The 13,026-nt window shown below is 38.8% G+C and overlaps 1 protein-coding gene and 1 long non-coding RNA gene across 5 annotated transcripts in view; both read left to right on the top strand.

Moving 5' to 3' along the window:
* The first annotated feature begins 1,637 nt into the window (after window positions 1-1,637).
* The window catches only part of dffb (DNA fragmentation factor, beta polypeptide (caspase-activated DNase)), a 41,155-nt gene continuing 29,766 nt past the window's right edge, over window positions 1,638-13,026 (top strand). For all 4 annotated transcript variants that reach the window (XM_057819730.1, XM_057819739.1, XM_057819747.1 and 1 more), the window contains exon 1: window positions 1,638-1,836. In XM_057819730.1, the coding sequence (XP_057675713.1) occupies window positions 1,723-1,836 (114 nt within the window). In that variant the 5' untranslated portion in view covers window positions 1,638-1,722. The remainder of the gene's footprint in view (window positions 1,837-13,026) is intronic.
* LOC130905953 (uncharacterized) lies at window positions 2,835-3,359 on the top strand. The gene is made up of 2 exons (XR_009061177.1): window positions 2,835-2,955; window positions 3,078-3,359. It is a non-coding gene; the product is annotated as an uncharacterized LOC130905953 (long non-coding RNA).

Consider the following 13,026-nt stretch of genomic DNA (forward strand, 5'->3'; position numbering starts at 1 on the left):
TTATTTAACAAAAGTGGTTGATTTAAGAAAAACTCAGATATCATGTGTGCAAAAGTATGTGAACCCCTTCAGTTAATAGGATATTGCGCCTCCTTTTGCAGAGATTACCTCAACCAAACGGTTTCTGTAGTGACTAATCAGCCTCTCACATCTACTTTGGGGGATTTTTGCCCATTCTTCCTTGCAGAACGCAGTCAGTTGAGAGAGGTTTGATGGGCGTCTGGCATGAACTGCTCGCTTCAGGTCCCGCCACAGCATTTCAATGGGATTTAGGTCAGGACTTTGACTGGGCCAGTCCAGAACACGAATCTTCTTCTTTTTCAGCCATTCCTTGGTTGTATTGCTGGAATGCTTTGGATCATTATCATGTTGCATGATCCACCTTCTGCCAAGCTTTAACTTCAAAACAGATGGCGTCAGGTTATGTTCTAGGATTTGACAATATTCCTCAGAATTCATGATTCCCTGGACTATGTGGAGTTGTCCAGGTCCTGAGGATGAAAAGCAAGCCCAGATCTTGACATTCCCACCTCCATGCTTCACTGTTGGGAGAAGGTTCTTTTGGTGGTATGCAGTGTTGACTTTTCGCCAGACATGGCGGTTTTGGTTGTGACCAAACAGTTCAATTTTGCACCTACATCAGTTGATGAAAACTCTTTTTAATTTAGTCTCGACAACACAACTGTTAAAAAAAAAAAAACTACTGAATTGATTGATTAGGAAATCAGGTTGAAATAATAGAAAATTCCAAAATGTTGAGGGGGTTCACAAACTTTTGAGCAGCACTGTATATATATATATATTTTAAATAATTGACCATCAGTGTATTTTACAAAAAAAAAATGATAGGGATTCTTTTGGGTAATTTAAAAAACTTTTTTTTACACTTAAGACCTTCAAACCTTTATTGGACAAGTGACTATTTTGTTCATTTGAAAAAAGGGCAGTCGCAATTATTGTCATTTATTATTATTATTATTATTGGTTATTATTTAGATTTTGTGATATTAGTCCTTTAAATGAATTAAAATTTAATGAATGAAGTAATTATACATAAATATATGAATTAACAGTGTGAATAAAATTTAATTTTAATTAAAATTAATAAAAACAGATGTGAATGAACGAATTACACACCTTTGCAGGTTAAATACCATGAAAAATAGATAACCTGTGTTGGTTATCTGGCAAACAATTAGGATTTTGTAAAATGTGATATAAAGTGTTATACTGTATATAATTTTTCTACAATATTGTAATGTCAAGAGCATGTTTTTTGTTTTTGTTTACATAATTGTTGCGTTAGTCCAAAAAAATTAGTGTTATGTACACAAAGGTTATTTCGTTTTAAACCACTAGATGGTATCGGTTGTACATGCGAGTCATGCTGATTTGTGTAGTAAATAAAGAAACGTGCGAACCAGCCAACTGTGTCTGCATAGCTCTTTGTCGAGTGTAAGAATATTTGCGTTTGAAAATGAGAAACACAACATACAGCATTGGCTACAGACAACAGACAAACCGGCTTGCTCACCTATTTTATTTATTACCACACTCAATATGGCGACACCGCCGTCGTACCAGTAAGTGCTGTAAACCACATCTAGGTAAATATAGCCTTTTCCTTCTAGCTGATTTGAAGTTTACGACAAGCGATATTGAGGCGGTGTGGTTTGCTAGTTGTGTACTACAGACAGATAAGAAGACGCAGGAAGCGGCCAAATGTTCGGGAAAATCAGGCCTTTTAAAATCAGGAGTCTCAACGACAACAAAAAGTACGGAGTAGCAGCGGGAGATATCAAGGAGTTGCTTAAAAAGGGGTGCAACTTGTTACAGGTAAATCCTTTTGAGTTTGCGCTCACAAACCTCCTCATAGTAGCATTAACTTACCAGGACAATGTTAGGCGGAACTAAAATAGTACAGTTGTACGTTAGGCGGACGTTCGTCGTCGAGTACAAATACAGTCAAATATTAATGAATGATGAACATATCTCGGCCGCTTATCTTGACTCTTTGGAAGCGGTAGTAGCTCGGTGACCCCGCCAAAAAAATCTACGATGTTAACAATTTTTTTTTATAAGTTTCAAATAATATGGCTTTGGAATAGTAATACAGTGACAACAATATTTTAAAAGTCTGTTGAAAAACCAAACTGTTCCTACTTTTATTTATTTATTTATTTAACCCTAGTGTAGGCTTACTGTTGAACCCTAGTGTAGGCTTACTGTTGTTTTTTTGTATTTTGGTTTTACGGGAATTTGCCATCCTTTGTTTTCTACTGAGGTTTCAAATGAAAACTTATCGAAAATCGCTAAAAAAAAAAAAAAAAAAAAAAAAATTGACATTATTTGCTTCTTAATGTTCATAAAACAAAACCCTAATACAGCATATCGAATTTATACGATATATTTAAATGGAAACGGCATTCTTAGAATAACGTTAATTACTAGGGGTGTACCAGTGCACAAAAATCTCGTACGTACCTCGGTTTTGAGGTCACGGTTCAGTTCATATTCGGTGCAGTAAGAAAACAAAATGCAAAATATAAATGTGCTAGTTGTTTATTACACACCTTTGTGCTTTCAACAATAGGGAATGGGACGTACTACGTCATTGTTTGGACCCGCCTCCATGCTGGCAATATAATTCACTTCCGGGCCGGCAGAGTCAATGCGGATTGTAACGTGTGATAGTGCTAAGCTAACTCTTTCGGTGTTTTAGAAAGAAAATATGGGTGCTTTATTGTTGCGTTACCGGGTGCAACAGCGTCTCCTACGACAAAAAAAGGGGTGAGGAAAAATGGACTCACTTTTCACCGTTTTCCTGCATGGAGGACCAAATATCAGATCACGAAGGTACGACGGATGGCTGGATTGCAGCGGTTCGTCGGAAAAGCATTTCTTATGATCATATTTCTGCTGGAATGAGAGTGTGTTCCTGTCATCTCTACTCTTGTAAGTTGAACGATTTATCCACTTTTGGTTTCAATACGTTTTTGTTTTTTTACACCGTTGTGTAAATCTGCCTCGGTAGCAATGCTCGCCTACTACGACTCCCCTACCTGTTGTGTTCCTAGGTAAACCTGCTGACAACACATCCCGATTGGTCACCATCTCTCTTCTTGGATCATTTGACAAAGAAAATTTGTTCAATGGAGTGGTTCCATTTGTCCTGTGTCGGACTCAAACAAGCCCCTGCAGCAGACGCCATCTGGGTCTGCCCTTCTCGTCGATGAACTGCGGGCTTTTAACTTGTGAAAATGCAAGAACTTTAATGCACATATTTATTCTGCCTGGCTATTTAACTATGGCCAGTGACGTTTTTTTTTTTTTTTTTTTTTTTTAACCACTTTGACAAAGACACCTTTCATTGTAATGTTGAATTTATATATTCTATTATTATTTTTAAATTATAATATTCTTATTTGCACTTATGTAGACTTTAGACTGTCAATTCAAATAGTGTTGGAAAAGTTGCAATACCTAAAATAGAAATGCAAGAACTGTAAAGTACATATTTATCCTGTCTGGCAATTTACCCAAGGCCAGTAAATAGTGTTTTAAACTGCTTTGACAAAGACACGTTTATTGTGATCTTGTATTTGTGTATTACTTATAATTATATAATATTTGCTGCCACCGTCAGAGGGTGGGCCTTGTTTGCACTAATTTAAAGATTTTAAACTGTCAATTCAAATATCGTATTGGAGAAATTGCATTACTTGAAATAAATCTATTGCAACTTATCAGTCCCAGTTCTTGTCTACAACACTGTCCAAAAATTGTCAATGCATATTCCAAATAGAATAACAAAATTAAGTCACCTGACTTTGTAATTATTACACCTGTTTATTATGAAGACCTGAAGTAAACAACAAGCAGTTACAGTTTGTCAAGAAGTTGTTCAAGTCATGTTTTGGTATTCATATTTTATTGACTTTTCATAACACTTGGGATCGTGTTTGTAAGAGCAGAGCAAACTGAAGTTTCAGCGTGCACTCTTCGCCTTTCCAACCTCTCAACGCTCCGATGTGGTGCGCTTGACCTCAGAATAACCCAAGAAGAGATATGGTGACCAATCGGGATGTGTTGTCAGCATTTCATATGCAGGTTTTCCTAGTAACACAACAGGTAGGTGATGAGGAGGAGTAGGTTAGCATTGCTACCGAGGCAGATTTACACAACAGTAAAGAAAAAAACAAAAACAAAAAACGTATTGAAACCAAAACGGATAAATCGTTCAATTTACAAGAGTAGAGATGAGGGGAATACACTCTCATTCCAGCAGAAATATGATCATAAGAAATGCTTTTCCGACGAACCGCTGCAATCCAGCCATCCGTCGTACCTTCGTGATCTGATATTTGGTCCTCCATGCAGGAAAACGGTGAAAAGTGAGTCCATTTTTCCTAACCCCTTTTTTTGTCGTAGGAGACGCTGTTGCACCCGGTAACGCAACAATAAGCACCCATATTTTCTTTCTAAAACACCGAAAGAGTTAGCTTAGCACTACCACACGTTACAATCCGCATTGACTCTGCCGGCCCGGAAGTGAATTATATTGCCAGCATGGAGGCGGGTCCAAACAATGACGTAGTACGTCCCATTCCCTATAGGAACATTAGCCTATACAAAGCTAGAAATCTGCTCAAAAAGTAGCGGGTATTTAAAGATAATCCAACAACAATTTGCCTTTCAGACCCCGCGTATTGGTCAGCTTTCTTTCTGAAAGAAAGAAGAAAAAAGTCCTGTGCTAAAGAGAAAAGCAATCCCAATGACAAAGATTCTAACATGTAGTTTACAAATGAAATGCCTCAATGAATCATTTTTTTTCTTATGAACGGTTTTCAAAGCTTTATTGGTGGGTTTTCTGAAGTTAAAGCGCCACACAGAAATGAATAAATTGTGTAAGCAGGATCTGTGCATTATTCTTATTATTTAATTGCAGGTGTTTTAGCTCATTTCAATTCATTTTATTTAAATAGGCTATTATTTATTTTATTATGTGTTTATATTTTACAAATGTGATGTAGTATTCATTTATATTGTATATTTTATGTTGTATAACTTCAGTTCCTATGTGAACATTAGTTCCTACTTGTTTTGTTGTGGTAGAAGGGTTTTGTATTGAACGCGGGGCTGTGTTGGTTATTATTATAGCAGAGAAGACAGCAGTAAATCAACAAAGACAAGTCAACTGTGCCCCGATCTTCCACTCAAGAGATCTGATGGACTTAAAAAGTGGGTTACGATTAGGCCTGAACGATATTGGAAAAAACTATAGCTGCATTTTTGGGGGGGGTTGCGATATTATATTGCGATATTAAAAAAAAAAAATTTTTTTTTTTTTTTTTTTTTAAAAGAAATTTTCACTAGATGACTTGAATAGCTGTTTGGAAAGACTTTGGATGACTCACAATGACCAGTGTACAGTGATCCCTCGTTTTTCGCGGTCAATGGGGACCAGAACCTGCCGCGATAAGTGAAAAACCGCGAAGTTGCGCCCCGCCCCCCAAATTTTTTATTTTTTGTGTGTGTGCTCAATGTATTTATTCAGATTTAGCATTGGAAAGAGATGCATATAAGGCATGTTTTTTCTCACCTTTTCCCCAAAGTATGATTTTAAAAAATGTGTATATATTTATACATATATAATGTGTATATATATATATGTGTGTGTGTGTGTCTATATATATATATATTAATAAATGGTTTTAAGCACTTCAAATGTAATAATTATGATCACTTTTAAACATAACTGTCCAGCCAAATCATTTTTGAACAAGAATAAAGTACTGTAGTAGAAAAATGCTTGGCTTTATTAAATACTTCTGTTTATCTACCTAAGCTGTCATTCCAAAGCGGCTTCCTTGCAGAATCTGTTTAACAAGTTAAACGATGATTGACAGCTGCTGCGCTGTGATGTCCGCTTCTTTGGCAAGATCAAAGATACCAGCATCGTTAACTTTAATAAGCAAGTGCTGCAGTGACTGTGAGGTTCAAAGAGCGTGTGAGGCTCTGCACAGAGCAGTGAGCAGGGCGTATGTGGAGTAAAAAAAATAAAAACTATCGCACGTCCTTGCGATGGGACTATTGCGCGCGCACACATCGCGATGGCGATGTTTAAACGATATATCGTTCAGGCTTAGTTACGATTGCATATTAGTTTGAAAATCAACCGGATCCACCATAGAGCAGGGCGGTAAACCGAAAATTTACCGGTACCGAAATTCTTTACGATGACCGATGTCATTTTGACCATGACGGTGAATTCGGTAATTTAATAAATCAAGAAAATATAGTCTGTTCATCCCGCTTTGACTCTGTGTTGTTCGGCTATGTTCATTCCCCTTTAAGAAAGCAGACAGTGTGCTTACGTATGGAGTCACGTGGTTATCAGGAAGCCAAACAAACGAGCCCGGTAGGCTAACGCTAGCGGCTAACGCTACAAGCAAACGTGATGGAGTGTTGCTTAAGGGAGGTTCGCCAAACTTTCACCCGACATTAAATAGACTCTTGGCGGCATCCAGACGGGCTTTCACCCGCTGTCTCCCCTTGTTCTCACGATTTCCAAAGAGGATGCTTTCAATGCTTTCTACTGGTAGCCAAGCCACAGGCTAACGCTAGTGGCTAACGCTAGCGGTTAACGTTAATGAACGTGATTGAGTCTGATAGCGGCTCTAAACTTGTCGAAACAGCTGAACTTAATGAGTGGATTGGTCTCGGACTGCATCTAGCAATTATGCTGCGTTCCAGAAAAGTGGGATGTTGGACTTTTCCGACCTCCGAGTAGGAAAATATAATTGGAACGCCACTCGAACTGGGAGGTCCAAGTCGGGAAGTCGGAGAAAAAAATAACTATCCCGACTTCCAAGTTGTTTCAATCTGACGTCACTGGACAAAATGGCGCTCATGAAAACGTATTGAATGATAACACAATAATGAAGTAAATCAAGTTTATTTGAGACGCCATGTATTTTTTTCTCATACAGTGAATTATCTTTGTTGTGCTATGTTTTTATATTGACGATCAGCAAAGGATGTAACTAAAAAAAGGCAGTTTACAGTGTGGGCTATAACGCAGCCGTCGTTTTTCCTCTACTATTTGATCGCTTATAGGAAGGAAGGTTCGCTGGAGGTCAAAATGTCTTTGGATGGCCAAAATAAAAAAACGATCAGCCATCTTTGTTGTTTACATTTGCTTGGAATGCTTTGAGGTCGGAACTGGTACCATCCGAGTGGGAAAAATCCGATTTCCCACTTCTCTGGAATGCAGCATGAGTTTATCACGTTATTGTGTATCTCTTGTCTGTGTGTGATTTCTCTGATCGCTTTTGTGGTGGTAAAGCATTCAGCATAAAGTACAATCGAACAGTGAAAATTATAACTGTTTAATGGCCCCAGCTATTTTTCTGTATGTGCTTAATTCTGTGTCATTAGATCAATGCAGCTTTAATGTGTGTGTGTATGTATTAAAAAATGCACTGGGAAAAAAAACCTGAACCCTTGCGGTAAACACTTGTGTTGAGTAGTTATGTCACAGCAGCCATTAACAATAAAGTTGTCTTTTTGAAGTGTACTGTTCAAGCTGTAAGTAATTTGTTACAATGACATGTTTGCACAGGCATATTGATTTTGACAATGTACATTGTTCAAGCCATACAAGCTGTTTTAAATGTTCATACTTGAATTCTTATCGTTTACAATAAATTTTTGTATACTTAATGTTTAGACTGCATGTACAATTGTTAAATATATTAAATTGAAAGCTGGTAAATAAATCAACAAGAAACGGTTAATCTGTATTTCATGCATTGATTCAGATTTTCAAATTATATAATAGTCTGCTTGGGTGAATTTATCGTCATTTATCGTTATCGAGGTAAATCTGCTCAATTTATCGTGATACGTGCTTAAGGCCATATCGCCCAGCCCTAATCCACCGTATTTTTACACGAGTGACTTCCGGTCTGCCCGATCCTAGTTACCGGTAGTAGTATTGACGCAGAAGGGTCGTGTCTCGTGTCAAATAATAAACTCTGCCATTCTTTTAGCGTGCGTTGCGTTGAGCCGCTTCTGGGACGCGTCTAACACGCAGCCGCGCTGCGACTGGTGGGCATTGGCTGATTGACACCCGCGTTTCACTGCGTTCTCGCGGCGGCCACGTTGTCGCGGCATTGACGTTTCTGGGTTATACTGTCCTACCGTGTTGGTCCTCATTATAGTACAGCAGAGTAAATATAATCTACACAAAGAAACTGTAACCTGATCGACTCACAGACTCGAAAAGTAAGGGTTACATTACGTCAGAAATAGAGCTGTCCCGACTAGTCGACATAGTCGACGTCATCGATGACGTAAATCCGTCGACGAGCAAAACATCCCGTCGACGGTCAATAAAGGGTTAAAAAAATATATGCGTGGAAAGTTCAGAGTGTCGGACGCTCTGTATGCAAGCGGGGAAAGCGGCACAAAGCCAAAAAAGCGCACCAGAGTGTCCAAAACATTTACTTTTTTCAAAGAAACAAAGGAGGGTACACTCTTTTGTCCTGTCTCTTCAATGCCAAGCTTGGCTGCACGTCGGCCGTGAATAAATACCTAAAGCGCCGTCACCCAGTTTGTAAGTCTAACTAACTAACGACATGTTTTATTGAAGTTGCCAAGCCTGTCACGATATGCAATGAGTCCATTTATCACACGGCAAATAAAAATGAGGCCGGTAATTTTCACGGCTGCCTTTTATCGCTGCGCTCGTGCGTGCGTGCATACATTGGTGCGTGCGTACTGATGGCATATGAGACTTATGAGTCCTTTCTCCTATCAACACGCTGTAGAATTAAAGTTCAGACATACAAAATAAGAAAACACATCTATATTAAACACTGTAACGTTAGCACTGCTACACTGAGGTGAATAGGGGAAAAAGGCAACTTACATCTCGTGAAAGCAAATTTGCGGTTAAAAGGTGACACTTCAAAAATGAAAAATCGCTGGTTAACAGCATTTGCAAACGAAAAAAAAACACTACATGCAATTACAAAAAGTGCTTTTTTTTGCGGAGTGTAAAGCTGAAGTTATCGGGTAAGCGAACGTACTTCCGGTGAACATTTCAAAATAAAAGCATGTCATGTTCTTCATATAGATCGCGATTTCTGAGAGGGCTAGGCCGGAGCATGCTGTGACGTCGTTAATCTCGCGAGACTCCGTAGACGCATGACGGTATCAACTGGCTAGGCTAGCAAGTAACTTTGCTCAAGAAGACTTCAACTAAATTCTCCCTCAAATTCTTCACGATCGTGATTTACCTTTTCTCTCCGACTACGCCACACATCAAGGAAACGCCATGGCAACATCTAGCCAACACAGTGATCTCCCAGCGAAGCGTAAAAAGGCAGATTCTATTGATTCGGCTACATCGACCGACGGTTTGTTGTTAGCAAGCCCACCCGAATACACAAAGTCACTTAGCGAGGGAATTGGATCAATCGATAAGAAAATATCCATAGCCTTAGAAATCCTTCAAGCCGAGATTAAAGATTTAAAAGAAAGCCTCGTGTTTACACAGCAGGAGGTAGTATCTCTCAAGTCGCAAAACGATATCCTTAAAGGCGCCTTCGAGTCGACGGCAGGACTATGAGAATCCATGAAAAAAGAGAACAAGATAATGAAAGAATCTATTTTGGACCTTCAATCAAGGAGCATGAGGGACAATTTAATTGTCTCTGGCATCGAAGAAAACACAGTAGACAAACCTGAAGCCCTCGTTAAGTCATTTATGGCAACATCTCTCAAGCTGCCCAAGGAAATGGTGGATTCGATAAAGTTTACGAGGGTACACCGTCTAGGGAAGCCAAGAGGAAGCGGTCCGCGTCCAATAATCGCCAAGTTCGAGCTCTACCAGGAGAAAGTACTGGTGAAATCCAAAGGAAGAGAATTACAAGGAACAAGATTCGGTATGAATGATCATTTCCCGCGCAAGATCAACGAAAGACTGAAAACCCTTTATCCAATTCTGAAGCGGTCCAGAGCAGAGGGCAAACGTGCGATTGTCACAGTCGACAAACTTTACATTGATGGTCAACTATATCGAAACCAAGTGCTCACCCCATGGCTATTCTGACCGATAAGTAATGCCTAAATATTTCTATTATGCATACAATGCTCAATGTAGCTGTCTTGATTTAAGTAAAACGTGTATAGATTGGGGCTGCTTAATACTTAGTTATCTATTTCTAAACACTTCCAGTATGCATATAATGCTAAATTAAATTGTTTGGTTTGAGTAAGGCACATATGTAGATTAGGGCTGCATGATAATTATTTCGTCTGTACCTTCGAAACACTTCCAGTTCGTATATAATGCTGAATTAAGTTGTTTTTTTGTTTGAGCAATGCACATGTGTAGATTAGGATTGCACGATAATCACTTTGTCTGTACTTCCTAAACACTTCCAATATGTACATAATGCCGTTTTAAGTCTATTTGATTTCAACAATGCACACGTAAAGATCAGGGTTGCATGATAATCACTTAGTCTATAAGAGTCACGCATGTCTCACACTCCACATTTCTGTACTGGCGCTCATATCTTTTCTTGGTTTTCTGGGTTATTTGTTTCACCTTTTCCACACCGCTGTTTTCAAACATAAACTAAGTACACGCTTTAAAATTGTAATGTTTAGTGTTGATGCTATGCCATGTATGTAATCTTTCTAACAACGTCTTAATGTTGTGTGAATTATGCCAAGCGGTTTACAAAAAATTGCATTCAGTTCTATTAGAACTTGATTTATTACATACACCTATGGCTTCTAATGAATGTGAATGGTTGACAACATTCAGGTCCAAATATTATATCACACATCTTGAGATCATTACTTTCCTTAAGGTACTTATGAATATTCGCATATGACATATATAAATTTTGTTTCATTTAATGTGAATGGCTTCCGATCGCAGGCAAAGAGAACTAAAATTATGGAATACATCACCAAATTAAAGGCAGACCTTTTCTTTATGCAAGAATCCCATCTAGCCAAATCCGAAGAGAAATATCTTAAACACTCAAATTTTAACTTGATGTATTCAGCCAGCTATAACAGCAGACAAAGAGGACTATCAATATTAATACATAAAAGAATCTCATTCACATTAAATAATGCAATTGCAGACCCGGAAGGTAGATTCATAATAGTACAAGCTACCATAAGTAATAAACTGTTCACATTAGTGAACATATATGCCCCAAACAACGATGATACACAGTTCCTCCACAATATCTTTGGTAAATTGAGTGACATGTCAGTGAACTCAAGAATTATTATAGGAGGGGACTTTAACACAACACTTGATCCAAGTATAGATAGCTCCAATTCTAAACTCACTAAACAGTCACAAACTGCAAGAACCATTAGGAAATATATGGACGATTTCGTCTTAAGTGACGTTTGGAGAGCAAAACATTTAACAAAAAGGGAATATACCTTTCAATCCCTAGCCCATGGTTCGTGTTCAAGAATCGATTTTTTTCTAGCGAATAATTCCGCTATTAATAATATTTCCCGAAGAATACATCCAATAATCATCAGTGATCATGCACCAATTTCTTTAGCCCTTAAAATTGACTCCCGCACGATACCCCACGCAACCTGGCGTTGTAATGATTCCTTATTAGATGACCCAGCATTTGATACATTCGTTAAGAAAAAATGGAAAGACTTTATGGAACTTAATGATTCCCCAAACATCTCACCATCATTGCTTTGGGAAACAGGAAAATGCGTAATTCGAGGCAAGATTATCTCATATTCATCATATATATAAAAAAAAAAACAAGAACAGAAGTTGGAAAACGAATTAGAAATAAAAATCAAACAACTGACGGAGGAATTCGCCAAGAATCCCACAGACAATACCACAGAAGAACTTTTCAGCACCAAAGAACGGCTCAATAGTATTCTGTCTAAAAAAACTCAGTTTCTGTTACAACAACTACAATATACCAGCTTAGAGCATAGTAACAAATCCGGGAAATATTTAGCAAACCAACTCGAACGTAACAAAGAAAAAACATTAATTACAACAATTCCTAGCTTGCTGGCTATTCTCGCCTAGCCGCAGCAACAAGCGACACCTTGACCACACCGTTTACAACGCAATGCCGCCGAAAAAAGGTCCGACACCAGAGGAGTTTGAGGACATAAAACATTCTCTTACTTCCTTGATTGAAGAGGTGACTGCGATCGGAGTACAGCAAAGACAACTTCTGGGGCTGCTGGAAGAGGTCAAACAACTTCGCATCCAAAATGCGGAAAAAGATCGGCGCATCACTCAGCTGGAGAGGCGAGTGGACGAGCTGGAGCAAAGTGCCCGTAAAAACGACGTGGTTATCACCGGCATCAAGATCCGACCGCGCACTTACGCGCGTGCGGTGGCCACGGACGACGTGGAACCCAGCCAGCAGGAGGAAAACTCGGTGGAGCAACAAGTGGCATCTTTCCTTCGGAGCAAGGGAATAACGTTGGACTTGGAGCACATCGAAGCGTGCCACTCGCTGCCGATGAGGAATGACAGACCGCCAGCCATCATCATGAGATTTATCAGTCAAAAAAACAAGACAATGCTGCTGAAACAAGGTCGCAAGTTAAAAGGTACCGACGTATATATGAACGATCACTTAACACGGAAGAATGCTGATATCGCCAAAAAGGCAAGATATCTTAAAAAGCAACGCAAAATTCAACACACGTGGGTAGTCAATTGTAAAATATACATTAAATTGAACGGAACGCCTGAGGAAGCAAAAGTGCTGATGGTGCGAGATATTGTAGAGCTTGAAAAGTACTGATACCTATCAAGACCAGGTACCATCTCTGCATACATTGACTATGAACGATACATCAAACACACGAACTCTACTCAGGAATAAGAGCGATATTGATACACTACTGCGAACCCTTCAGCACAAACAAATAGAACTTGAGGCCTTTGAATCCAACAAAACAGACCGTAATATAGAAATTGAT

This window comes from Corythoichthys intestinalis, chromosome 2 (assembly GCF_030265065.1).
Source record: "Corythoichthys intestinalis isolate RoL2023-P3 chromosome 2, ASM3026506v1, whole genome shotgun sequence".
NCBI lineage: Eukaryota > Metazoa > Chordata > Actinopteri > Syngnathiformes > Syngnathidae > Corythoichthys > Corythoichthys intestinalis.